The sequence below is a fragment of the Lolium perenne genome, chromosome 2 (assembly GCF_019359855.2).
Source record: "Lolium perenne isolate Kyuss_39 chromosome 2, Kyuss_2.0, whole genome shotgun sequence".
Classification (NCBI taxonomy): domain Eukaryota; kingdom Viridiplantae; phylum Streptophyta; class Magnoliopsida; order Poales; family Poaceae; genus Lolium; species Lolium perenne.
This window is the reverse complement of record NC_067245.2, coordinates 307,372,899-307,400,006: the sequence shown is the minus strand read 5'-3', so window position 1 is coordinate 307,400,006 and position 27,108 is coordinate 307,372,899. Positions and strand designations below refer to the sequence as shown.

The 27,108-nt window shown below is 45.8% G+C and overlaps 3 protein-coding genes across 4 annotated transcripts; all 3 read left to right on the top strand.

Moving 5' to 3' along the window:
* The first annotated feature begins 1,649 nt into the window (after positions 1 to 1,649).
* LOC139835871 (uncharacterized) lies at positions 1,650 to 2,198 on the top strand. The gene has a single exon (XM_071825758.1). The coding sequence runs from the start codon at positions 1,650 to 1,652 to the stop codon at positions 2,196 to 2,198; it is 549 nt and encodes a 182-aa protein (XP_071681859.1).
* Positions 2,199 to 15,567: 13,369 nt separating this feature from the next.
* LOC127329628 (UPF0481 protein At3g47200-like) lies at positions 15,568 to 17,551 on the top strand. Its single transcript, XM_051356113.2, has one exon. It carries the CDS (start codon positions 15,689 to 15,691, stop codon positions 17,090 to 17,092), a length of 1,404 nt encoding a protein of 467 aa, XP_051212073.2. The 5' UTR covers positions 15,568 to 15,688; the 3' UTR covers positions 17,093 to 17,551.
* A 1,564-nt stretch (positions 17,552 to 19,115) lies between these two features.
* Positions 19,116 to 23,698, top strand: LOC127336911 (ubiquitin C-terminal hydrolase 22). 2 transcript variants are annotated; one of them, XM_051363776.2, is made up of 3 exons: positions 19,116 to 20,078; positions 21,787 to 21,911; positions 22,017 to 22,359. In XM_051363776.2, exons 1-3 carry the CDS (start codon positions 19,159 to 19,161, stop codon positions 22,151 to 22,153), a joined length of 1,182 nt encoding a protein of 393 aa, XP_051219736.1. In that variant the 5' UTR covers positions 19,116 to 19,158; the 3' UTR covers positions 22,154 to 22,359. The 2 variants fall into 2 exon arrangements, with proteins under 2 accessions (XP_051219736.1, XP_051219735.1); XM_051363775.2 differs by lacking the exon at positions 22,017 to 22,359 and adding an exon at positions 22,375 to 23,698 and having other exon boundaries at positions 19,126 to 20,078.
* Positions 23,699 to 27,108: the final 3,410 nt, after the last annotated feature.

The following is a 27,108-nucleotide window of genomic DNA, read 5'->3' as shown; positions in this document are numbered from 1 at the left end:
TTCTTCGTTTTGACGTGGCTCAAGAAGCTCGGTCTTTGGTTCCGGCGGAAATCGCGCTGCGGAGATCGTTGAAACTCAAGCTTCTCGGTCTCGCTTCGTTGGAGCGAACCAATGCCAGGCAGCGTGCCAGGGTTGCGGGCATCAAAGCAGGTGATGCCTCCGCTCAATTCTTCCGTATCCTTGCGTCGGGACGGCGGCAGCAGAACTCCATTGCCTCTTTGCGTTCTGGCGATCGAGTCGCGGTGAGCCTCGATGATAAGCTGGACATGGCCACGGCCCACTTTCTCAGCATCTTTGGGACAGCTCAGCCGCGTGGATCGGACCTCTCCCTTGCCGCCATTGCCCTGCCGCCCCTTGATCTGTCCGAGCTTGAAGCGCAATTCTCTGAGTCCGAGATCTGGGACGCTCTCTACGCCATGCCGGCCAACAAATCGCCAGGCCCCGACGGCTTCTCGTGGGAGTTCTTCAAGCATTGCTGGCCTGTGGTTAAGGGCGATGTCCTCGCGGCGATGCACGCGGTTTGGCTTGGCCGTGACCAAGGTTTCGAGCCTCACCTTGGTTCCGAAGAAGGTTGGGGCGGTGGAGCTTAACGATTTCCGGCCCATCAGCCTAGTGCACTGCTTTGCACGTTTATTCACGAAGGTGCTGGCGCGTCGTCTGGCCCCCCATATGCTGGACTTGGTGGGCCCGAATCAGACGGCGTTTATTCGGAATCGGTGCATCCAGGACAACTTCTTGCTGGTCAAGGAATCTGCGAGGCTTCTCCACAGGAAGAAGATCTCCTCTTTCCTCCTCAAGGTTGACATGGCGAAGGCTTTTGACAGTCTTTCCCGGCCGTTCCTCTTGAGTGTGCTCAGGCAGCGCAGTTTTGGACCTCGTTGGATCAAGTGGATAGCTCTCATTCTCCGAACAGCGTCCACGCGTGTTCTCGTCAACGGCTATGCTGGTGACCCTTTCTTCCATGGCCGTGGCCTGCGGCAAGGCGACCCCATCTCGCCGTTGCTCTTTGTCATTGCTATGGATGTGTTGTCGGCTTTGCTCAAACCCACGGAGCATGCTGGTTTCCTCTCCAACCTTGGCGACCTTGGGCTCCGACATCGAGTCTCCTTATACGCGGACGACGTCGTGATCTTCGCCAGATCGGACCCTGCCGAGCTTGCGGCGGTTTGGAGAATCCTTGACTGCTTTGGCGCCGCGTCGGGGCTGCTGGTGAACTACCGCAAAAGCTCAGCCGCCCCAATCCAGTGCGCGCCCGCGGAATTGGGTGCCGTGGCCGCAAACCTCCCTTGCCCGATCGAGCACCTCCCTTGCAAGTACTTGGGTCTGCCTCTCTCCCTCGGCAAACCTTCCAAGGCGGATCTCCAAGCTGCTATCGACAAGCTGGCGGCCAAGCTTCCGCACTGGAAAGCTCGTCTCCTTTCCAAGGAAGGACGCCTCGTCTACGTGCAGGCTGTGATGTCGGCCTCCGTGGTCTACCAGCTGCTCGCGCTCGACCTTGATCCTTGGTTCTACAAAGCAGTCGACAAGCTGCGGCGTAGCTTCCTATGGGTCGGTAGCGCGGATGCGAACGGTGGCTCGTGTACTGTGGCATGGCACCTTGTCTGCAGCCCAAAGCCTTGGGAGGTTTAGGCCTCACGAACCTTAGGTGGATGAATGTGGCGCTGCGCACAAGATGGGCTTGGCTAGCCAGGGTGGACCCTTCTAAGCCCTGGAGCGGTTTGGAGGTTAATATTGGACCTGACGCTAAGGCTCTTTTCAACACGTCCGTTCGGGTCGAGCTTGGCAATGGCGACGCTGTGCTGTTCTGGGAGGACCCCTGGATTGGGGGACTCAATGCTGCGGCAATCGCCCCGGCCTTGTTCAGGCTGGTATCCCCCGCGGCGCGTAAGCGGCGAACCGTCGCGGCGGGGCTCCGCCACAATAGCTGGGCTCTGGACATCTCCGGGGAGCTTTCCGTTGATGCAACGGTGGAATACCTACGTCTTTGGTCGGCGGTCCACGCCACTGTCGCCCGCCCTAGCCTTGCGGCCGACGAGGCGGACGTCTTCAGGTGGAAGTGGACTCAAGATGGTGTTTTCTCCTCTCGCTCCGCTTATGGCATGCTTTTCCAGGGCACCATTGGGTTGGCGGCGGCCCCGCTTATCTGGGACTCCTTCGTCCCCCTTAAGCATCGCTTCCATGCCTGGCTTGCCCTGTGACGACGCTGCTGGACGGCGGATCGTAGGACTCGGCGAGGCCTTCCTACACATCTCCTCTGCCCGCTTTGCAGGATCGAGCCGGAGACGCTTGACCACCTCTCCTTGCACTGCTCCTATGCGCAGGAGGTTTGGGTGCGTGTCGTGGCTCGCCTTGGCCTGCCGAACATCGTCCCCGCGCCCAATGTTGGCATCAACGACTGGTGGCTGCTGGCATCTACCCGTGTAGCCAAACCACAGCGCAAGCAACTCAATTCCTTGGTCATGCTTGTCCTCCGTGCGTTATGGTTAGAGCGCAACGACCGTGTCTTCCAAGGCAATAGCCTGCAGGTCGTAGGCACGGCCGATAAGATTCTGGATGAATGGACCTCGTGGTTGGCTTGTAGAGGTGGATCCTTGGGAGGGATAGATTAGTTTTTCTCTTCTTTTCCGGTGGTTTTCAGGCGAGAGGGGTGCATAACCTGTTGTCTTCTCGCCTGGTTGTACTTGGACATTTCTTTGGTCCGCTTCTGATGCTTAATATAATGACGCGCAGATCTCCTGCGGGTTCTCGAAAAAAAGCTTAATAGTGAGTTGTAAGCAAAACAATGTGAAAAGGAAATTATTTGTGCAAGATGGATAAAAATTTGTTCAAAATGACAACATGGAATGGAGAGGATTGCTCCAAAATTAAGGGGAGAATACCTGTAGGAAAAACTTACATGTTGCATACTATAAATCTAACTCAATCTACAAAACTGAATCCGAGCACGAAAATAATATTTAAAATAGCTAACTGAACTCAGCAAGCCACATATTTGTCAAATTTGTGTTGTACATGCACCAGTTTCTTTCTCAAGTTGGTACGGCCAGATCCATTTTTGCAATAGGCTCACATGTTCTTTGGCTGCAAAACTACATATACATACCTGCTTACCTTACATGGATTAAATGAGGCTACTGGAACACTAAATAAATCAAAAGCGGGAACCTAAACTAAGCCATATTTCCTTGAGCTAACCAACTGCTGAATATACAAAATTAGTAGACGTGCATAAACCAACTCTTATCTATGTGATTTTCACCAAGTGCAAAATAAGTGGACGCTAACTGGACATATACTGTTATGAAATTGGAAGACAATGCCTAAATGTATGATTTAATTTGGGAACCACAGGTCCAATGAATTACCTGCACAATAGCATGAGAAATTATCAGAAAATATGGAATACCCCGTTTAGCTTTCATACTCGGAGTGTTCATTGTGTAACATGCAATTGGACCACAAGAATGACATATGGCTGAACTAAAAATGAACCATCACATACAAAGAGAAAGCCAAGAAAGCTGCATATGAGTAAAACTAACAAAATTTTCTAGCCAAAACATATTTCTTGTATAAAGGAGGATACCGAGAGAGGATGCCAATAAATTTCCGCATTCAGCCAACGTTGGCGGCTAACTCCAAATTTCTGTAAAAAGAAAATATGAGCGCTATGATACATAATCATGACCAAATGGAAGACCAAAATTTGTGTGCGGGGGTGGGGATCAGGCCGTACCTGTAGTCCAGATGACCAATTCAGCCCTCCAAGATTTGTGCGCGAAGAAGAGGGGTGGGGTGGAGGAGGCAGAACTTGGATGGCTTCCGTGTGCGACGAAGTTGATCCGGAGCTGAAGACGGCGGAGCTCCGACCACCATCGCCGCACGCTAAAGAGAGGTGGCGTCGATCTTCAAACACCCACACGGCGACCGCCGTTTCCCCGCATGTGCTCATCCTTGTCACCATTGGCGGTGGGGTCGCTACGCCCTGTGCGGCGAACATCGTGCGATGAAGAGTGGCGGCGCCGATCTCAGCGACCCACACGGTGGCATGCCGTTTCCCGCACGTGCTCATCCTTGCCACCATCCATGGAGGGGCGCGAGAAGCGACGGGGAAGGCTGGGTGGAGGAGGCGATCCACGGAGAGAGAGGGGACATGGTGACGGATAAGGAGCGGCCATGCAATACATACGGACCGAGGCGCCGCATAGCCGCTCGTGACCTCCAATCCCATGGTCGACATGGGCGTCACCTCCTCTTCGATGGCTGCTCGCTAGCCCGCCTCCATGCCGACAACAGCGCCGCCACCCAACTCTCTCCCGATGTCCTGCGGCGGCTAGGTCTGCGTCAGCTGTCCCAATGATTGAGCCGACAGCGGCGGCTAGGTCTGCGTCAGCTGTCCCAATGACTGAGCCGACAGCGGCGGCTCTGGATGTGGGTATTAGGGAGAGGAGCAGGCCCGGACAAAGAGAAGATATAGGGGGAATCGAGAGACGATGAACAGTTAAGCGTCTCACCGCTTTGACTGTATGTAAAAATGGTACAATCACCCCTCGAAGGAAGGGGAAAAGAACTGCATAGGTTGATGCACACGGCTTTTTTTATTAGATTATTCACAACACCGTAGAAGAGCAATACAAAAGATCAAACTCGAAGCCACCTCGCTAAACCTACAGATGGATGAAGGGGTGACAATTCACCAACTCATATCATCCAAAAACCAAATGCCTTCCCAGGCCGCCCAATAGCAGATGAGAATCACATCCAGTCAAGCAGACTCTCAACATACGCCAACGCACACGCCATAGAAGTTGCTCCCCGCCGTCTTCCTCGACTCCATCTTCAAGAGAGATCATCGCATTGACCATTCCAGGCCTGCCATCGATGCCGCCACGGTGCCATACGACTCCACCATCCTGCGCATGTCCATCACACTACATCCGTCCCGAGACACCACTGCACCATGTCGCGGCGACTCGACGACGCCGACACAGCAAAAGCACACCGCTCCACCTCAGCACCACCGCCATCCGTTGTCTGCTTGATACGTCTCAAACGTATCTATAATTTCTTATGTTACATGCTAGTTTTATGACAATACCTACATGTTTTGATCACACTTTATAATGATTTTATGCATTTTCCGGAACTAAACTATTAACAAGATGCCGAAGCGCCAGTTCCTGTTTTGTGCTGTTTTTGATTTCAGAAATCTTACACGGGAAATATTCTCGGAATTGGACGAAACAAAAGGCCACGTTCCTATTTTTCTAGGGGCTTCACGGAGTCCGAAGGAGAGACGAAGGGGGGCCACGAGGAGCCCACACCATAGGGGGGCGCGGGCCACCCCCTGGCCGCGCCACCTGGTGGGGAGCCCACCTCGGGACTCCACCGACATCGCCCCTTCGCCTATATATGCTCCCAGATGTGAAAACTCTAAAAAGATGAGCCACGGGACGAGAAAAGTTACGCAGCCGCCGCCATCGCGAAGCCAAGTTCAGGGGACAGAAGTCTCTGTTCCGGCACGCCGCCGGGACGGGGAATTGCCCCCGGAAGGCATCTCCATCAACACCACCGCCATCTTCATCGCCTCTGCTGTCTCCCATGATGAGGAGGGAGTAGTTCTCCCTCGAGGCTAAGGGCTCTACCGGTAGCTATGTGGTTAATCTCTCTCTCATGTACCTCAATACAATGATCTCATGAGCTGCCTTACATGATTGAGATCCATATGATGAGCTTTGTATCACTATTAATCTATGTGCTACTCTAGTGATGTTATTAAAGTAGTCTATTCCTCCTTCATGATGTAAAGATGACAGTGTGTGCATCATGTAGTACTTGGCGTAGGTTATGATTGTAATCTCTTGTAGATTATGGAGTTAACTATTACTATGATAGTATTGATGTGATCTATTCCCCCTTTCATAGCTATTGGTGACAGTGTGTATGCTATGTTAGTACTCGGTCTAAATTGCAACGATCTATTATGCACTCTAGAGGTTACTTAAATATGAATTCCGAATGTTGTGGAGCTGTTTTACTCCGGCTTGAGGGAGCTCTTGTAGCCCTACACAATGAATGGTGTTTGTTATCAAACAAGAGAGTGTAGAAAGTAGCATTTATTTATTCAGTTATGTGATCATAGGCTTTGCAATCTAGATGTCATATGCTATTCAAGTGTTTTATTATAACTTTGGAGTTACTGTGACCTCGGTGTAATGGTGACAGTGTGTGCGCCGTGTGTAACTCCCTTATGAATTGTGGTGTGTTAGTACCTCCTATGAATGCTCACGGTGACAGTGTGGGGTGTTTATTAGTACTTGGGAATACGCCTTTGAGGTGTGCTTTTGCACACTTGCCCAATGAATTTGAGTTCTTTATTCAACAGGAGAGTAGTATGATGAAGTGCTTATTTATATTCAATTATGATTGCAATGTTGAGAGTGTCCACTAGTGAAAGTATGATCCCTAGGCCTTGTTTCCAAATACTGCAAACATCGCTTGTTTACTGTTTTACTACATCTTTACTTCCTGCAATATTACCACCATCTATACCACCTGTGTTTTACTATCTCTTCGCCGAACTAGTGCACCTATACATCTGACAAGTGTATTAGGTTTGTTGGGGACACAAGAGACTTCTTGTATCTTAATTGCAGGGTTGCTTGAGAGGGATATCTTTGACCTCTACCTCCCTGAGTTCGATAAACCTTGGGTGATTCACTTAAGGGAAACTTGCTGCTGTTCTACAAACCTCTGCTCTTGGAGGCCCAACACTGTCTACAGGAATAGAAGCGTGCGTAGACATCAAGCTATTTTCTGGCGCCGTTGCCGGGGAGGTAAGGTAAAAGGTATTCACATCCTCCGACTACTAAGCTATTTCCTAGCACTGTTGCCGGTGTGTGAGTGCTCGAAGGTATCTCCTTTAGATCCTGCAATTATATCTTTTTGTTTCTTGTTTTTATTTTCACTAGTTAGGCTTAATGGAAAACAACAAAAAATTAGAGATCTTTATGAACTTTATCTTGAATTAGGACATGATGTGTTTGATGAGAGAATTAAAAAACCCATGGAACTTTATATGCATGCTAATGGGAACGTTATCAGTATGAATGCTTTGAACATCATTGTTGCTAATGCTATGAAAAATTCTAAGCTTGGGGAAGCTGGTTTTGATGAGCATGATATTTTTAGTCCCCCAAGTTTTGAGGAGAAAATTTTCTTTGATGATACTTTACCTCCTATTTATGATGATTATAATGATAGTGGTATTTTGGTGCCACCTACTATGGAGGATAAAGTTTATTATGATTATACCATGCCTGCAATTTATGATAATTACAATGATGGTTGTGATAGTTTTACTCCCACTATTACTAATAAAATTGATTATGCTTATGTGGAGGGTAATGATACTTTTATGCATGTGAATAAGAATGCTTTATGTGATAGTTATATTGTTGAGTTTGTTCATGATGCTACTGAAAGTTATTATGAGAGAGGGAAACATGGTTATATGCATCTTTATAATATTAAGTTTCCCCTCTTTATGTTGAGAATCTTGAAGTTGAGCTTGTGTTGCCATTCTATGCTTGTTGCATTGTGCTTACATGACTTGTTTATTTACAAGATTCCTTTTCATAGGAAGTGGGTTAGGCTTAAATTTGTTTCACACTTGCTTCTTGATGCTCTCTTTTACTTCAACTCTTATTTCTTGCGCGAGCATCATTAAAATCACTGAGTCCATCTTAATGGCTATAAAGAAAGCACTTCTTGGGAGATAACCCATGTTTTTATTTTGCTACTGTTTTGTTGTGTCTTGGAAGTTGTTACTACTGTAGCAACCTCTCCTTATCTTTATTTTATTGCATTGTTGTGCCAAGTAAAGTCTTTGATAGTAAGGTTGATACTAGATTTGGATTACTGCGCAGAAACAGATTTCTTACTGTCACGAAATTGAGCAGCCCCGTCTGTAGGTAATTCAGAAAAATCTGCCAATTTACGTGCGTGATCCTCAGATATGTACGCAACTTTCATTCAATTTGAGCTTTTTAATCTGAGCAAGTTAAGTGCCCCAGAAAAATTCGTCTTTACGGACTGTTCTGTTTTGACAGATTCTGCCTTTTATTTCGCATTGCCCCTTTTGCTATGTTGAATGGATTTCTTTGTTCCATTAACTTCCAGTAGCTTTGGGCAATGTCCAGAAGTGTTAAGAATGATTGTGTTACCTCTGAACATGTGAATTTTTGATTATGCACTAACCCTCTAATGAGATTGTTTTGAGTTTGGTGTGGAGGAAGTTTTCAAGGGTCAAGAGAGGAGGATGATATAATGTGATCAAGAAGAGTGAAAAGTCTAAGCTTGAGGATGCCCCCGTGGTTCATCCCTACATATTTCAAGAAGACCCAAGCGTCTAAGCTTGGGGATGCCCAAGGCATCCCCTTCTTCATCGACAACTTGTCAGGTCACCTTTAGTGAAACTATATTTTTATTCCGTCACATCTTATGTACTTTACTTGGAGCGTCTGTGTGCTTTTATTTTCGTTTTGTTATTTTCATTCTCTGAATAAATTCATGCTTATGTGGGAGAGAGACACGCTCCGCTTTTTTATATGAACACTAGTGTTCCTCGCTTTTACTTTTAATGTTCATGGCGGAGTTGAAAACCGCTTCGTTAATTGCTATTTGGTTGGAAACATAAAATGCTTCATGTGATAAATGGTATATTGTTTTGAATAATTTGATACTTGGCAATTGTTGTGCTCAAATAGATCATGTTTAAGCTCTTGCACCATGTACTTTGCACCTATTAATGAAGAACTACCGTAGAGCTTGTTGAAATTTGGTTTGCATCATTGGTCTCTCTAAGTCTAGATATTTTCTAGTGAAGTGTTTGAACAACAAGGAAGACAGTGTAGAGTCTTATAATGCTTGCAATATGTTCTTATGTAAGTTTTGCTGTACCGGTTCATACTTGTGTTTGCTTCAAACAACCTTGCTAGCCAAAGCCTTGTACTGAGAGGGAATACTTCTCGTGCATCCAAAACCTTGAGCCAAAACCTATGCCATTTGTGTCCACCATACCTACCTACTATGTGGTATTTTTCTGTCATTCCAAGTAAATACTTCATGTGCTACCTTTAAACAATTCAAAAGCTATTATCTCTTATTTGTGTCAATATTTTATAGCTCATGAGGAAGTATGTGGTGTTTATCTTTCAACCTTGTCATTTACTTCTGACAGACTTTCACCAATGGACTAGTGGCATATACATCCGCTTATCCAATTTTTTTGCAAAAAGAGCTGGCAACGGGTGCCCAGCCCCAATTAATTAACTTTCATTAATAATTCTCTTCACGTGTTTTGCCCTGATCTATCAGTAAGCAACTTAATTTTGCAAATAGACACTCCTCCATGGTATGTGAATGTTGGAAGGCACCCGAGGATTAAGTTAGCCATGGCTTGTGTAAGCAAAAGGTTGGGAGGAGTGTCATCAATAATGAATCTAAAATACATGTGTAAACAAAAGAGAAGGGGGATGATCTACCTTGCTGGTAGAGATAACGTCCTTCATGGGAGCCGCTCTTGAAATTCTGGTTGATAAGGTAGTTAGAGTACCCACTACCATTCGTTGACAACAACAAACACCTCTCAAAACTTTACTTTTATGCTCTCTATATGATTTCAAAACTTAAAAAGCTCTAGCACATGATTTAATCCCTGCTTCCCTCTGCGAAGGGCCTTTCTTTTACTTTATGTTGAGTCAGTTTACCTACTTCTTTCTATCTTAGAAGCAAACACTTGTGTCAACTGTGTGCATTGATTCTTACATGTTTACTTATTGCACTTGTTATATTGCTTTATGTTGACAACTATCCATGAGATATACATGTTACAAGTTGAAAGCAATTGCTGAAACTTAATCATCCTTTGTGTTGCTTCAATGCCTTTTACTTTGAATCTATTGGTTTATGAGTTAACTCTTATGCAAGACTTATTGACGCTTGTCTTGAAAGTACTATTCATGAAAAGTCTTTGCTATATGATTCAGTTGTTTAGTCATTATCTTTACCATTGCTTTGAATCACTTCATTCATCTCATATGCTTTACAATAGTATTGATCAAGATCATGTTGGTAGCATGTCACTTAAGAAATTATCCTTGTTATCGTTTACCTACTCGAGGGCGAGTAGGAACTAAGCTTGGGGATGCTTGATACGTCTCAAACGTATCTATAATTTCTTATGTTCCATGCTAGTTTTATGACAATACCTACATGTTTTGATCACACTTTATAATGATTTTATGCATTTTCCGGAACTAACCTATTAACAAGATGCCGAAGCGCCAATTCATGTTTTTTGCTGTTTTTGGTTTCAGAAATCTTACACAGGAAATATTCTCGGAATTGGACGAAACAAAAGGCCACGTTCCTATTTTTCCAGGGGCTTCACGGAGTCCGAAGGAGAGACGAAGGGGGGCCATGAGGAGCCCACACCATAGGGGGGCGCGGGCCACCCCCTGGCCGCGCCACCTGGTGGGGAGCCCACCTCGGGACTCCACCGACATCGCCCCTTCGCCTATATATGCTCCCAGATGTGAAAACCCTAAAAAGATGAGCCACGGGACGAGAAAAGTTACGCAGCCGCCGCCATCGCGAAGCCAAGTTCGGGGGACAGAAGTCTCTGTTCCGGCACGCCGCCGGGACGGGGAATTGCCCCCGGAAGGCATCTCCATCAACACCACCGCCATCTTCATCGCCGCTGCTGTCTCCCATGATGAGGAGGGAGTAGTTCTCCCTCGAGGCTAAGGGCTCTACCGGTAGCTATGTGGTTAATCTCTCTCTCATGTACCTCAATACAATGATCTCATGAGCTGCCTTACATGATTGAGATCCATATGATGAGCTTTGTATCACTATTAATCTATGTGCTACTCTAGTGATGTTATTAAAGTAGTCTATTCCTCCTTCATGATGTAAAGATGACAATGTGTGCATCATGTAGTACTTGGCGTAGGTTATGATTGTAATCTCTTGTAGATTATGGAGTTAACTATTACTATGATAGTATTGATGTGATCTATTCCCCCTTTCATAGCTATTGGTGACAGTGTGTATGCTATGTTAGTACTCGGTCTAAATTGCAACGGTCTATTATGCACTCTAGAGGTTACTTAAATATGAATTCCGAATGTTGTGGAGCTTGTTTACTCCGGCTTGAGGGAGCTCTTGTAGCCCTACACAATGAATGGTGTTTGTTATCAAACAAGAGAGTGTAGAAAGTAGCATTTATTTATTCAGTTATGTGATCATAGGCTTTGCAATCTAGATGTCATATGCTATTCAAGTGTTTTATTATAACTTTAGAGTTACTGTGACCTCGATGTAATGGTGACAGTGTGTGCGCCGTGTGTAACTCCCTTATAAATTTTGGTGTGTTAGTACCTCCTATGAATGCTCACAGTGACAGTGTGGGGTGTTTATTAGTACTTGGGAATACGCCTTTGAGGTGTGCTTTTGCACACTTGCCAATGAATTTGAGTTCTTTATTCAACAGGAGAGTAGTATGATGAAGTGCTTATTTATATTCAATTATGATTGCAATGTTGAGAGTGTCCACTAGTGAAAGTATGATCCCTAGGCCTTGTTTCCAAATACTGCAAACATCGCTTGTTTACTGTTTTACTGCATCTTTACTTCCTGCAATATTACCACCATCTATACCACCTGTGTTTTACTATCTCTTCGCCGAACTAGTGCACCTATACATCTGACAAGTGTATTAGGTGTGTTGGGGACACAAGAGACTTCTTGTATCTTAATTGCAGGGTTGCTTGAGAGGGATATCTTTGACCTCTACCTCCCTGAGTTCGATAAACCTTGGGTGATTCACTTAAGGGAAACTTGCTGTTGTTCTACAAACCTCTGCTCTTGGAGGCCCAACACTGTCTACAGGAATAGAAGCGTGCGTAGACATCACTGCTCCAAAAACGATACACCTAACAGGGAGAACGGCGTTGCGCGCCGCCATCGTCCGATCCGGGAGACCCGGGTCTAGGGTTTCCCCTGGAGCAGCCCAGGCGAAGAACGCAGACTGCAGAGACAATGCCTTCAACAAGGTAACAACGAAACACGCCGCCATCATCCGCCATGACCGAAGTCCGGGCCGGCTTTCACCCGCAGCTGCGCCTCGCCATCGGGAGCTAGGCGACGGATCGAAAGATCCGCCACGGCTAGCCACACAACTAGCCGATCTCCTCCGGCGAGAGAGAAGACCACCACCGCGGTGCCACGGTCAGCGACACCTGACTCCAGCCACCTGCCACTAGGTCGACGCCGTCACCGCCATCGCCATCCAGGGCCGCCGCCCTTGGTGTCGTGGTCCCAGATCTTGAGGAGGAGCAGCACGAGATCCGCCCCCATCCCCACCCGCCCGGCGATACCAAGGCAAGGAAGGAGGAGAGGACCGCACCGCCAGGGTCCGGGGCCGCGCCACCGCCCCTATCACCGCCCTCCCGGCGAGGCCACGACAAGGAACGGAGGAGAGGACTGCGCCGCCATGGCCAGGGCCACGCCGCCGCCCCCAACACCGCTCGCCCCGCCGCCATCGACCAGTACCGGGACCATCCCCCCCGCGCGGAGGCGTGCCTCCTACCGCCGCACCAGGGGACCATGCGAGGATCCCCACCGCCCCCATCACCAGCCGCGCCAGGCTTCGCCGGTGGCGGCCTCCGGAGACGACGAGGAGGGAGGGAGGGGGAGGGGAAGGCGGCGGCGGTGGGGGCTAGGGTTCCGCCCCGAGTCGCCCTGGAGGGGGACGACCCGAGCGAGATCTAGGTCTACAATAATAACTGCAAGCCAAAAATCCTAGAGAGCACCAAAAATTTACACAGGTTAATTCACGGCAGACCTCGAAATTCTAAGAAAAAAGAAATCTGTTCACCTTTAATATATAGTAGTTATGCAGAGACCCGGTCTTGACCTTCGTTCTAGAAAGAAAAAAAAGTCGAATCAATAGGTTCCCAACATTACACATAGATTCCAACGAACATTCTTGTTTTAGGGATATTCCAACGAACATGCTAATTAACAAAATAATAAATAACAATCTCTTTCCCTCCCCCTCTCTCTTGAAACCTCTTTCCCTTGAGAGTCCACCGACGGCCGCCAGGCCGACCTGAGGTCCTCGCCTCCAGCGTAGCTGGTTGGAGATGGACTAGGGAAGGTGCCGGATTTAGGTTGTATTTAGTAGTTATAGATCTTTGTTGTTTCGGCGTGTTGCCGGTTGTTGGCGTGATGCCGATTTTTTGGCGTGATGCCGGTTGTTGCTATTTTGCCGGGAGGCGTCGGCTGCTGGATCTTTGGGCCAGGATCTGGCGGCTTCTAGCGGATCTCTTACTCGGCGTGGTGCTCCGGTGGACGGAGCTGAAGACGACGGGTCGGAGGCCTGCTGGAGTCTCCACTAACAAAAGGCCTCCTCTTGTATATCAAGTTGTGCTTGGCTGCCTGGAGCATACTCGAGGTCACCGTGGTGGTGGAGAAGAGGATATTGAGAAGCAGCTTCTACCTAGATCTGAAGGATTTTAGGTGGTGTTCCTACTTCCAAGTCTTGTACATTCCAAACCTGGTGTTGAGGCTGCAATTGGAGGAGCTCATCAGCAGTGGATCTTCGTCGGAAGCGACGCCACCCTTGGTGGTGGTCGAAGGGCGGTCTCCTTTGGGGACTACCCCGCCCACCGGCTTGGTAAATTGGCGGTCTTCCTACCTCCACTGCTTTTTTGGTTGAATGGCAACCTTATTTCCTCCTGACATGTGAGCCTAATGGGAGGCAGCAGTCTTTTCTCACGACATCTGTGGAGTTCAGCCATGGAAACTTCGTTGTCCCAAGTGGTGTCGTCCCCGGTGACGGCGAAATGCTCGTGTTGGATTGGCTTTGGATCCGATTGCGTTCTCCATCAATTATTTGGGGTCTTCTCTGCAAAGACAAGGACCAGCTTGTAATTTCCTGTTTCCTTTGAATCATTATGTAAGATGTACTCTCTTTAACATAATATAAGTGGTTCTGTGGGGTCCTTCGGGACCCCTTGTGTGTTCAAAAAAAAAACGAACATGCTAATTTGCGATCATACAGAAAGTAACGTTTGTTGTGGGTACCATGGACGGAGCCAACTAAGTACATGGGTGTACAAATGAACACCTACTATTTTAGTAAAAAGCTTATATAGCTAGCTGTAATTTACAAATACAGCAACGTGCTAAATATTTTCATGAGAAACTTGAGTTAAATAGTCATTTTAATGGAATCTGTACACCCATTATCTAGAATTCTAGATGCTGGGTCCGCCAATGGTGGGCACCCCCGAAACGGCTACAATGACCCCGCCACGTGGAGACGGATGCGAGCAGTGCGCGATGTGACAACTAATGCGGACGGAGTCTGGACTCTGGAGGAACTAGCGGACGCCTCGATGCCGATCGACGAGGCGCACGAACCTGATTCAACCCTCGCCGTCGTCGCTCACTCTTCTCCAAACCGCCGCCGTCCCGCGCACCCGCCTGATTCCGCCCGGATCTCTATCTACCGCCGCCCGCGTGCCAATTACACCCGCCCTCTGGACCCTCACTGTACAGGTGATGCTACGTTCTTGTAAAGTTTTTCTTTTCTACATGTGCCTGGCCAATTTGCAGAATGGCCTTTTGATAAGGCGGATGAGATGAGGTTAAGAGGCTGGGATGGGTTGCAACCCACTTCATCTATTTCGTTTCATATCCTCGTCATCTATATATGTGTACCCTGATATTTTTGGGGCACTTTCAGTTTGGGGTTATGTTAACAGAAGAACTAGAATGCACATATATCCAGAAAATATTTCATAGAATATGTTATGCTACCCAAGTATGCTCGTGAATTCAATCTGGATTAGAAGTCTTGAAATTCTAAATATCTTTATTGTACTTCTTTAGGCACAACCTAAACTCTGAACCTAGGCCGAACACAGCCAAAGGCTTCGTGTGTATGCTACACTTCAAACAAATATGTACTCTGTAGTTGAGGGCACCCTGTTTTCAGTACATAGTTTTTTTAAACAGGGCAAAACCTTGCCCCATTATGTATATTAAGAAAGGAGTTTAGTGAACATTACATTACAAGGGAGCAAAATCTCAAAATAAAAGGACTACTCTCGCAGCATTGTTGAACTCAAATGTTTCGCCCTCGCCGTACTCCACAAACATAGTCTCCGATTTATTTTTGTCTGAGGTTATTTTAGTGTGATGAATTGTGCATACTAAATGTCGATATCTCAATTGATGTGAATCACTATTCGAGTTAATTTAATGGCAGCAAGTATCTAGCTATGACTAGCTTATATGGATTACTGTATGTTTGGACTATAAACATTTTATTTTACGTCGCCTTTTTAGACCTCGTATCTTACCTTTTGTGGCCTGTTTAAGCTTCCCAAAATGTACTTTTGATTGACATACCATTGCACAGGCAAGTATGTCGCCAGGTTCAAGCAGTACGCCTAAAGTCTTGGACATTGGTCAGTTGGTGATATCCATGACCCAAGAACTTAACTACTATTGGTCGTTGGGTGAGGTCGGTGATGAAGGAACAAATTCATTTGTTATATGCAGAGTCCAACAACATATTCGCGAGGTTGACAAATTTTCTTACCAACCACTGATGTTGTCTGTTGGTCCATATCACCATGGAGCTTCGACTTTGCAGGCTATGGAGAAAGAAAAATGGAGCTATCTAGATTTCATTCTGAAACTGAATTGTGGCGTAAGGTTGTTTGATTACCTGACTGAAATTGGAAAGATGGCAAAACATGCAAGAAATTGCTACTCTGAGGACATAAAAATGGATGATGAAGAATTCTTGCAAATGCTCTTACTGGATGGTTGTTTTATATTAACAGTTCTGGGAGGAGCCAAAGAACTATTAGAGAACTTTCAACAAAAACTTAACAAGTCTGCTGAACATGAAGTGCACGGTACTCCAGATATGGAGGATAAGAGGGCTGACAGAATTCAGACATCAAGTGAAGGAAGCAACCAAAATGACAATGTAACTGAATGTGCGCAGTATGATGATGTATTTGGACAGTGGTTTGTTAGCTTTGCCCACCACGACCTCCTTCTACTAGAAAATCAAATTCCGTTTTTTGTTGTCAAGAGGATATTTGAATTGGTTGCTGGTCAGTGTACTGTGACTCCATGTACAAATGAAATTGCTAAGGCAATAGAAACTGCTCTTCGTTGGTATCCAAAATCAATTCAAGAATCTTGTCGACCAAATGATTTCTGTCATTTGCTTCATTTGTGTCACTTGTACTTCAGACCTACTGTGAAACAGGAAGAAAACTATCATGATCAAGTCGCTCCCCAATACATCAACAGGTTTCTTAGCTTCGGGCTTAAGTATTTGCGAATTCGGCAGCAGCATGATGACAATGAACGGGACATATCAGATAGCAACAAGGTTGATTTCATACAAGGTGGTCAGTACCTAAATCGCTGGCGACGGGCGGAACAATATCTTGAAGCTGGAGTCAACTTTAAGAAACGAAAATATGATAAAGTCAACCCTCATTCTCTATTGGACATTCAGTTTATCAACAGTTTGATGGAAATTCCTTGTCTAGCCATTGATGAATTCACGGGGACCCTATTTAGGAACCTTATTGCATTTGAGCAAACCTGCCCTCAGTTTGGCGATGATTTCACTGCTTATATTGTGTTTTTGTCTCAGCTTCTAAGCATGCCAGAGGATGTCACTCTGCTTGCTCAGAGAGAAATCATTGTGCACCACCTTGATAGCGACGACAACGTATCTGATCTCTTCACCATGCTTAGTAAAGACGTGGTCTTTGATTTCAATGGTAACTACTACTTAAAATCTCTCTGCCAGACTATGGAAGCTCACTATCAGAATCGCATCAATCGGTGGATGGCCTGGTTGTGGCTAAATCATTTCAGGAATCCATGGTTAGCCTTAGCTGCTTTTGCGACTGTGATTGTGCTTGTCTGCACAGTTGTGCAAACAGTTTATGGTATACTGGCCTACATTGACCCACCGCAGTAGAATATGTAAGTATCAGTGACAATGATCTATGCCAGGGCCTCTGAGTATCCACGTCATATGACTTCTGCTATAACATTTGCTAGAGATTGACTGTTGCCTATTTTCTAGCACTCCAGAAAATCAAGTAGCTAGGACCAAATATACTGTGTAGATCTTCTATCATCTACACATCCTGCCCAATCAGCATCTGAAAAGACACTTACAAGAGTAGAAGAAGATCTTCTGAAACTCAAACCAAGGCTTGATGTACCATTGACATTCCTTGGTATTCTTTTCACAACTGTCCTGTGTACAGTGGTTGGGGCATGAAGAAACTGGCATACCTTATTGACTGAGAAAGCAATATCCGGTCTTGTAAGAGTCAAGTATTGAAGAGCACCAACTATGCTTCTATACCTTGTACCATCTTCTGGACCCAAAAGTTCTCCTTTAGTGACAAGAGAGTTTTTCTAAAGCTAAGAGTGGAGTTGGTAGAGTTTTACATCCTTTCAACCCAACTTTGTGAAGCAACTCTAAAGCATATTTTTCTTGGGTTGGAACAATTCCTTGATTAACTTGTTTTACTTCAATTCCCAAAAATAAATGTAAGTCATTGAGATCTTTCAATGCGAATGGTGAGCTAGCTAAAATCTTGAGGGAGTGATGACTTTCCTTTGTTTGATGAGCTAGTAACAATGATGCCATCAACACATACTAGCACATAAATAGTAATACCTGACTTGTTATTTATGAATAGTGATGTATCAGCCTTGGATGCCAGAAACCAAGCTCTTGAAACTTCATTAGCTGGGAGAACCACGTCCTTGGTGCTTGTTTCAGCCCATACAATGACTTATCAAGTTTGCACACATAATTAGGTGCTTGTGTATCCTCGTAACCAGGTGGATGTTTCACGTAGACCTCTTCTTCTGAACGCCATGAAGAAACACATTCTTCACATCTTGTTGTTTTAGGCTCCATCTTTTGAAACCGAAATAGCTAGAACAAGTTTAATAGTAGCAGGACTAAAAGTATCTATAGTCTATGACATACCTTTGTTTAAATCCTTTTGCTACTAGTCTAGTTTTGTATCTATCTATTGTGCCATCAGCTTTTCTTTTTTTACTCTTATATACCTATTTGCAATTTATAAGATTTCTACCTTGCTTCTCTGTTACTAGGTGTCATGCTTTATTCTCCATTAGTGACATATACTCATCATCTATAGCATTTTTTGAATCTGAGTTTCTAAGAGTAACTTGTAAATTTTCAGGTTCACTACTAGTACAAGATAAACCATAACGAATGGTACCATATGTATAGATTTTTGGTTTTGAGTTACTTAGCGGTTTTTGATCTTGTTCGGTGAACAGTTGGTGCAGCTTGAGCTACAGAGTACGTTGGTGCAGAAGATCCCTCCTATGCACCACCTGATGCGCACTCGGATCCCGTGGAGGATCCTGTCGAGGTAGATGCGGACGACGCTGTTTCCCAGGCTACCAAGCGGCGTGGCGGCCTCCGATTCCTCAGTGTAGCAGTGTAGGGTTCCTCAGAAAGATAAATATTCTTTGATCTAGGTGGATACTATCCTTTTCTATAATGTCCTAGGTTCAGAGAAGATGAGTTAAGCATCAAATTATTACTCGTGTGTTGTTTGTTGATTCACTTTTATTTACTAGTCTTAGTTCTACCCTTCCTAACATATAAGTTTACCGAAAGTTGTTTCTAAGTTTTAACACTTAGTTGAATGAGCTAGTCCTAAATCATCTTCTGAAGTGAAACTTAGGTTTTCTTGTTGCTTAGCATAGGATAGGCTTTTTCGTGTTGTGTTTGCTTTGTTGGTGGTGATAGTTTTTGACTACCCGGTATATAGTTCGTGCTACGTGTGGTAGCATTTCAAATATATGTCTTCTATAAAAATAATGTAAACCTTTAACGTGCTCTCGAAAAAAAAAACATTCTTCAGTGACGTGGCCGTGCTGCTACACTGGAGTAAACAACATTGGGGAGAACCTAATCTGCTGCTGGCCAGATCGTGATCTCGCAGTGCACGAGAACCGCCTCCCCCGACCCATGGCTCTGACTCCATGACCCATACCACCCATCTCCCACCGCCGCCACCGTCCCGACACCACCACCCCACCTCACTACGTCACCCCGCGCCGCCTGCTGCCGCTGTCCCCACCGCCCCAGCCGCCACTCCACCGCCGGCCCCTCCCTCTCCGATGACCAGCCCATCCGCGCCGCCGCCCTGCCCTCACCTCGCCGCGCACCGCCTCACCTCGCGCCCGCTCCGCTTCCTCCGCCGCTGCCTGCGCGTGCGCCCGCTCGGCCGCCCCGAGATCCGGCGCGACGCGCGCGAGGTGCCCCGCTGCTCCCCCTGCGCGTCCACCTCCCCGCCCCCCTCCCGCCTCTACGCCTGCCTCTCCTGCGCCTCCGTCTTCTGCCCCTCCCACGCCGCCTCCCACGCCGCCTCCCCGGGCCACCAGATCGCGGTCGACGTCGACCGCGCCGAGCTCTTCTGCGCCGCCTGCGGGGACCAGGTCTACGACCCGGACTTCGACCACGCCGTCGTCCTCGCCCAGTCCACCGCGCTCAGCCCCCCATCCACCTCCACCCCCACGCCCGCCCCCCGCAAGCGCCGCCGCGTCGACTACCGCGCGTGGGCGCCAGATCCGGCCGAATCCGCGCTGGTCACCGCGGCCGCCGATCCCACCACTTCCGCGTCCACCACCGATCCAGCGGGCCTGCGCGGGCTAAACAACCTCGGCAACACCTGCTTCATGAACTCCGTGCTCCAGGCGCTCCTCCACGCGCCGCCGCTCCGGAACTACTTCCTCGGCGATCGCCACAACCGATTCCTCTGCCCGCGCCGCACGCCCATGAGGCACCGCGCGACCGATGCGGACGCCAAGGCCGCCTGCCTCGCCTGCGATCTCGACGAGATCTACTCGGCCACCTTCTCTGGGGAGCGTACGCCATACAGCCCCGCCAAGTTCCTCTATAGGTCCGGATCTCAAGCTCTATTTGCATTGGTTCATGTCGCGCTGTCATTTCAGCAGCCTGCTGTTCTATTTTATGCTGGGTTCGTTGCGTATTAGGGTAGTTAGCCGACCTTAGTTAAATGCCTGTGTCAAGTATTGTAACTGTGGGCAGCAGGTCTTGTTTGAGACAGTATACTGTATATTCTCTCCTGCAAAAGATAGTGGAACTGTTTAAAGTTAGATCATACAGATTGCAAGTGTACTTAGCATGATATGGAATGATGTGAACAGAGATATATCACTAAAACGGGCAGGATCTGCTTAGTGGGAGTTGCGCTACTGGGGGGGAAATGGTTGCAGGTTCCTGTCTGAGGAAATCTCATTGTGTATACAGCATATAGTGTTAGGTTCTTATGTTTTTATTTGATTCTGCAAGTACTATTGGCATGCCTAGCTAAATGTTCGTTGGACTGTGATTATTGATCAATTGACAAAATGCATGAGCACCTGTTAAATCCTTTCAAGTCTCATTTGAGACAGCATACTGTATATTCTCTCCTGCAAAAAGATAGTGTAATCTTTCTATGCTATGCCATGGAACTATTTGAAGTTAGATCATGCAGATTGCAAGTGTACTTAGCATGATATGGAATGATGTGAACAGAGATATATCACTAAAAGGGGCAGGATCTGCTTAGTGGGAGTTGCGCTACTGGGGGAAATGGTTGCATGTTCCTGTTTGAGGAAATCCCATTGTACTGTATATAGAGCATGTAGTGTGAAGTTCTTATGTTTTCATTTGATTCTGCAAGTACTCTTGGCATGCCTACCTAAATGTTCGTTGGACTTTGATTATTGATCAAGTGACAAAATGCATGAGCACCTGTTAAATCCTTTCAAGTCTCATTTGAGACAGCATACTGTATATTCTCTCCTGCAAAAAGATAGTGTAATCTTTCTATGCTATGCCATGGAACTATTTGAAGTTAGATCATGCAGATTGCAAGTGTACTTAGCATGATATGGAATGATGTGAACAGAGATATATCACTAAAAGGGGCAGGATCTGCTTAGTGGGAGTTGCGCTACTGGGGGAAATGGTTGCATGTTCCTGTTTGAGGAAATCCCATTGTACTGTATATAGAGCATGTAGTGTGAAGTTCTTATATTTTCATTTGATTCTGCAAGTACTCTTGGCATGCCTACCTAAATGTTCGTTGGACTTTGATTATTGATCAAGTGACAAAATGCATGAGCACCTATTAAATCCTTTCAAGTCAGCTGTTTGAGAGGTCCATGTGAAAGTACCACTAGCATTTGCTCTGTTCTTTGATTCTGTTGAATTTGCCTCCATTAACTCTATATTTTGAGTCATTTATTGGGTAACCAATTTCAGTTTTGTGCTACAACAGTATGTCTTGCTACTTCCAAGTTAGTATGCAAGTATGTAGCATCTGTAGTGGTACTCACAACGTCTCTTATGTTTCTTTGTCATGGCCTATCAAAAGTCTCTTTTGTCTCTTGTTACCTACTGTTCATGCATTTGCTACTCACAACTTGCTTGTTTTAAAAATGTCATATGGCTATTTTAAAACTGTTGTCATCGTAGCGAGAAATAGTGCAGCCCAGACATTTTCTTAAGCAATAATGTTTAAACTGCACTTCATTCTTCTGTTTTATGAATGGAAGTACTTGATTTTCTTCTGATTTTTTATCGTTATGAATTGTTAGCTGGTGGCAGCATGCAACAAACCTTGCAAGCTACGAGCAACAGGATGCACATGAATTTTTTATCTCCATCCTTGACCATATTCATGAAAATATAAAGGATGATGAGCACAAATCACATGAACAAGGTAGTTAGCTTCTCTCTTTCTACTTTTCGAACTAAAGACTTGCATGTACTGCAATAAGTTCAGATATGAACTAAACAGTAAATGTTTTGCAAAATTATTCTTCAGGATATTCAGATATTGTGTATACGTCGAATGCCATGATTGGGGACATCCTTTCTGTTCAGTTCTTCCAGATCCATCTCTTACGAGATAATTTGTGGCTCCTGAAATTTTGTTCTACTTGTTTGTCCTACTATTCTTAGGACAGGCAAACAAGTGAAGTGTGAAAAAATAATCATCTTCCTGCATTTCATCTTTTACTGGTCTGGGTTTTGATATGCTGGGCAATGATTGACCGTGAACAGTTGTCATTTAGTTTACTTATCTTGCTCTTTATATGCTGGACTGCAATTTGTCTTTGCAAATATGTTCTGTTAATGTTCTTGGTTTTAACCTTTATTTCTATTTTTTTTGCTCATAATAGGCCACGGAGACTGTTGCATTGCACACCGGGTGTTTTCTGGTATCCTGAGATCAGATGTCATCTGCACAAATTGTGGGTTCTCATCCACAACTTTTGAACCTTGCATGGACTTCTCTTTAGACTTGGATGCTGGATGTAACGGTTCTCGTGGTGTTGCAAACCCAAAAGCACGCAATGGAGAGAGGAACTTAGTTGGCATGAATCCCAAGGTATCATCAACACTCATGAGATGTTTGGAGCGGTTTACCAGGGCTGAGAGGCTAGATGCTGACCAGAAGTTCTTCTGTGAACGTTGCAAGGAGAGGCAAGAGTCCCTTAAGCAAATGTCCATTCGGAGGCTTCCACTAGTTTCCTGCTTTCACATCAAGAGATTTGAGCATTCGACAGTTAAGAAGATGTCAAGGAAGGTTGATCACTCTTTGCAGTTCCCTTTTTCTCTTGACATGGCACCTTACCTGTCATCCTCAATTCTCAGAAGCAGATATGGGAACCGCATATTTCCATCAGAATCCATAGATTCAGAAGCAGTTTCGGAATTGTCTTCAGAATTTGAAATATTTGCGGTGATCACTCATAGTGGTAAGCTAGATGCTGGCCACTACGTGACTTATCTCAGGTTAAACAATCAGTGGTACAGATGCGATGATGCATGGGTAACCAGAGTTGACGAGCATACTGTCAGGACTTCCCAAGCATATATGCTCTTCTATGTGCAGAAGACGCTTTACTATAAAGCTTGTGAAAAGCCAGCTGCAGTCTGAATGATTTTGAACAAATATTGAGGGCCTTATCCTGTACCAGCAGGAAATACAGCCATCATCTGATAGAACATAGTTTCGCCCAGAGAAAAATGCCTGCCGTTTTCATATCATTGCCAGCAAGGTGGATGGTCAAGTTTTGTGTTCTCTTTGACCATAGAATCAATCAGAGTTTTTTTTTTTTGGTGATTTTCGACAGCCAGCAACCCAAAAGGAAAGATGGTCACATATATATGTTGGATTGTCTTGTTATCCTGATAATGGATATCTTGGGGGCGTGAACTGAAAGCACTTCATTATTTGACACCATTGGTGGTGATGTTCTGACCAATCTTACTGGATGTAACATTGATTTGCGCAAGCAAAGAGTGGAGTATGTAGAAGTGGGACAAAAGGGAACCTAATTTTTGATGTGTTCCTTGGTAATTGAATGCCATCTCTCTTGGAGCTAGAGTTTTATATTGCTGACACCTGTAGGTCAGTCTGCCTTTTGTCTCTCCCTCATTTGATTTGTTCTTGCTTGTACTTCATAGAGGAAATAAAGAAATATAGCTGATGAGATGAAATAGCTTTTTTTGCATCCTTTTTCTTTCGTCGGCTGTTCTGTTATTTTTTATTGACATGGCTGTCAGTGTTTTTTTTGTTTTCCTTCAACTGTACATTCCCTGGTTGAGTAACTGTAGATACGGATCTTCATAGAATTGCTCGACGAGATCTTATATTCTTTGAAGTGCAGTAGGTGTTGCAGACTTATTTGCAAGTTTCAGATTAGTCAGGTCAGTGTCTTCTATATCCTAGTTGCTGGGCATGTGAAGGTGCCTGAGTCAGTGACAAACTGATCACGCGTGTTGAAGATCCGTCGGCCTGTTGACTGTTGTTCTCAATGAACGGCATCCATTCAAAGATGCAAGCCTGTCAAAATTGCCGTCGTTTTCAGCATTGAGGGGTAAGGTTGTTTCTCCAGGAGTCTGGAAGAGAGAGCAACATGCGGATTCCTTTATATCCGCTTTACTGGGAAGAACACCTGTAACTGAAAGGAAAAGGCTCAGGATCAGATCCGATCAATTCCTATGGGCTATGAGTTGTGACGATAAGATCCTGAAAACAAAAAGGAAACACTTTTTTTTTGTCAAAAAAAAGGGAACACAAAGTGGCGATGCATTATTAGCTTATCAGGTACTTGGAAGATTATCTAATCGAGTTTCTGTGCTTATTTGACCTGATAATAATTTAACTACGAAGCGTGAGGGAATGATCAAACGGCGACCCTTTTCTGAAACTGGAAGGAACAGATAACACACTCTACGCGTGCCACTTTCCACCCCAGCTTCGCTGGTCTGCCCGCGTGCAGTGGCCAGTAACAGCTGTGCTAAGCTTGCTTATCAAGCTTTCGTACATTTTCTGGACAAAATGCGTACCGGAACCGGGCCCAGCCTATCAGCATCGGCTCCAGCAATTGCAAGTTGCTTCTAGAATGAAAAGTTTTGCCCAGATCTCACCCCCAACCAGCACGTACAACCATCATTTTCTAAATAAACAGAAGCAGGCACATCACCGACGACCTGCTAGTTGCTGCTTATCAGCTGCATTCCTTGACTGTATCCGCGTGCATTTCTGCCTTGTGTGCACGCTGAACGTGTGCTCGCAGCTCTCAAAGTCCACACTAGCACTCACATTTCACGCTAGTCCTACTCTCCTACCAGTCGGCAGTTGTTGACGCTTCATAATCGAAGAGAAGGACTTGACGATATAACTGCATATCTTGTCATTTATGTTCGATTGGGTACTGCACACATGATATCTTCATGTAACGCTGACAAGCCCATCGTACCAGAATCGTCTTGCAATTATATCACTGAACAAACTGGGCACGAGGTCGGCATCCATTTGGAGAGCACTGGCGAGGCCATGTTGCTGTCGAATGCTTTGATCGATGGAAGCATATATATACGTTGGTCTAATGAAGTAAAGGAGGAGTATAAGTGAGCAAACCGTCCTATTCAAGTTACAAGCTAGCTATAGCTAAGGCGCACGTAACTAATGCTGTAGAAGGCACGTCATGGTCCACCAAATTATATAACAAGATAAGAAAGATAACAAACTTTGTCTCGCCCAATGATGCGCTAGATTTGGCTTCTTTTGAGATTTTCTATTGTTATTACTTTTCGAAGCCAAGATCATGTTTCGTTTTACTTCAACAATGCTATTGCTAGGCCATAAGTTTGTTTTGCAATAGCTATATCAAGCAGGAGAGCAGTACGAGCAAAGTGTTGAACTTTATTGGCCCAACACCAACATATTTATTAACAATAATTTCAGCTAAAAATCTCAAAGCCCCATTTGCCCATTCATGCGAGGTTAGACTAAAATTTAGTGCCACATGCTAGTTTATAAGAAGTTGGATCTTCTTATAAGGAAAGCTCTTTTCCATGTTGTATAAGGCATGAGAAAAGAAGACCTACAAGTGCTCCTCCTCCATCCGCTGCCCACCCGCTCATCCCGACGCACGTCGCCTTTGCGAGCGGGGCCGATGAACCACCTAGACATCGTGTACAAGTTTCCTTTCCCTATGCCACACATGTTGGAGAATCTGAAGCATTTTTCTTCTTATCCAAAGTTGCATCACTGAAGGATGGGATATTAGACCTCCGGAGCCTCGGCTCTCGTAGTCTCGTAGATCCGTACGGGTGAGGGGCAATAAATTTTATGGGGAAGTGCTCTAGCATGGCTACCGCCAAACACCACGTCGTCGGAGGACTCCTTCCCCGACGATGACGACTTCTTCCTTGCCATCAACACCTCTTCGACGATCTGGGTGACAATGCCAGCGCAGACATAAATTCTCAGGTTGCACCGTATGTAATCATGTCCTATCTCTTTGAGATCTTGGTAGAGTTTTCTTGGTGTGGCAATCAGATTAAGTGTGAATACCTTATTTACATGTAATCTCTTCATCTACTTTACTAGTTCGCATGACTAGTTTAATCATTGCTTTTATGACCGTGTTTCATCTTCTATTTACTCGAATTAAGATTTACTTGGTACTTTGCTTATATATTCAACACAAAGAGAGGAAAAGTTGGTACTATTGATCAGCTTTGCTAGTCTTGGAAGCAAAGGTCGTTAAACTAAACTCACACTCACTCAAGGTGTTACGACAAGGGTTTAATAGCTAGTATTATGCATATTGGTCCCACAAAAATAATGATATGGTAGCTGTAACATAGGTGGATACTGTATCATAGCACATATCACGAGGAAATTTAATGCCATACAAATCTTATACACAGATTTGCATTGAGATTCTAAAAATCAATAAATATAGCATGGATATGATACTGCTCTATGGTACTACCCAATCTAGAGATAGTAGCGTACATAAATATCATATGCATGATAGTACTACGTGATACTTACCACTATTACCAGCCTTATGATATCTAACACTTCTCCAGCTCCATGGAAATGCAGGGCGATTCGTTCAACATCCGTCCCGTATCTCCGACTCCGTGGAAGACAGAATCGCCATTAGCGTGATCCACCAAGCTATCGACCGATAGCTAGTTGACCAACACCTTTGACCTTGTTACTACAAGACACAAACAATTAATTATTTACTACTGTGGTAACGTAATGCCAACAGCCTAACCCGTCCTTTTTTCATCACCGTGACCAGGACGTCCGGCACCACCATGCCACTCGACGCACTCTTCCCACTGATCACAATTCCCATCGCGTGACACAGCTTCCACCCCAAAGCCGCAAACGGGCCGGCACGGTGCTCTACCCTCGCACGCGCGCACCGCCCCGCCCAAAGAATCCCACCAGTGTCCGGTACCGATCGCTGGAGGCCCCGGCCGCGTCCGCCCGGACAGCAACCCGCCGCTCCGTATCCCGACCCACACCGCCACCCTGCCTCGCCGCGGCCACGCCAAATACTCCTCCCACGCGCGCGCCACCTCTCAGTCCGCTCCGT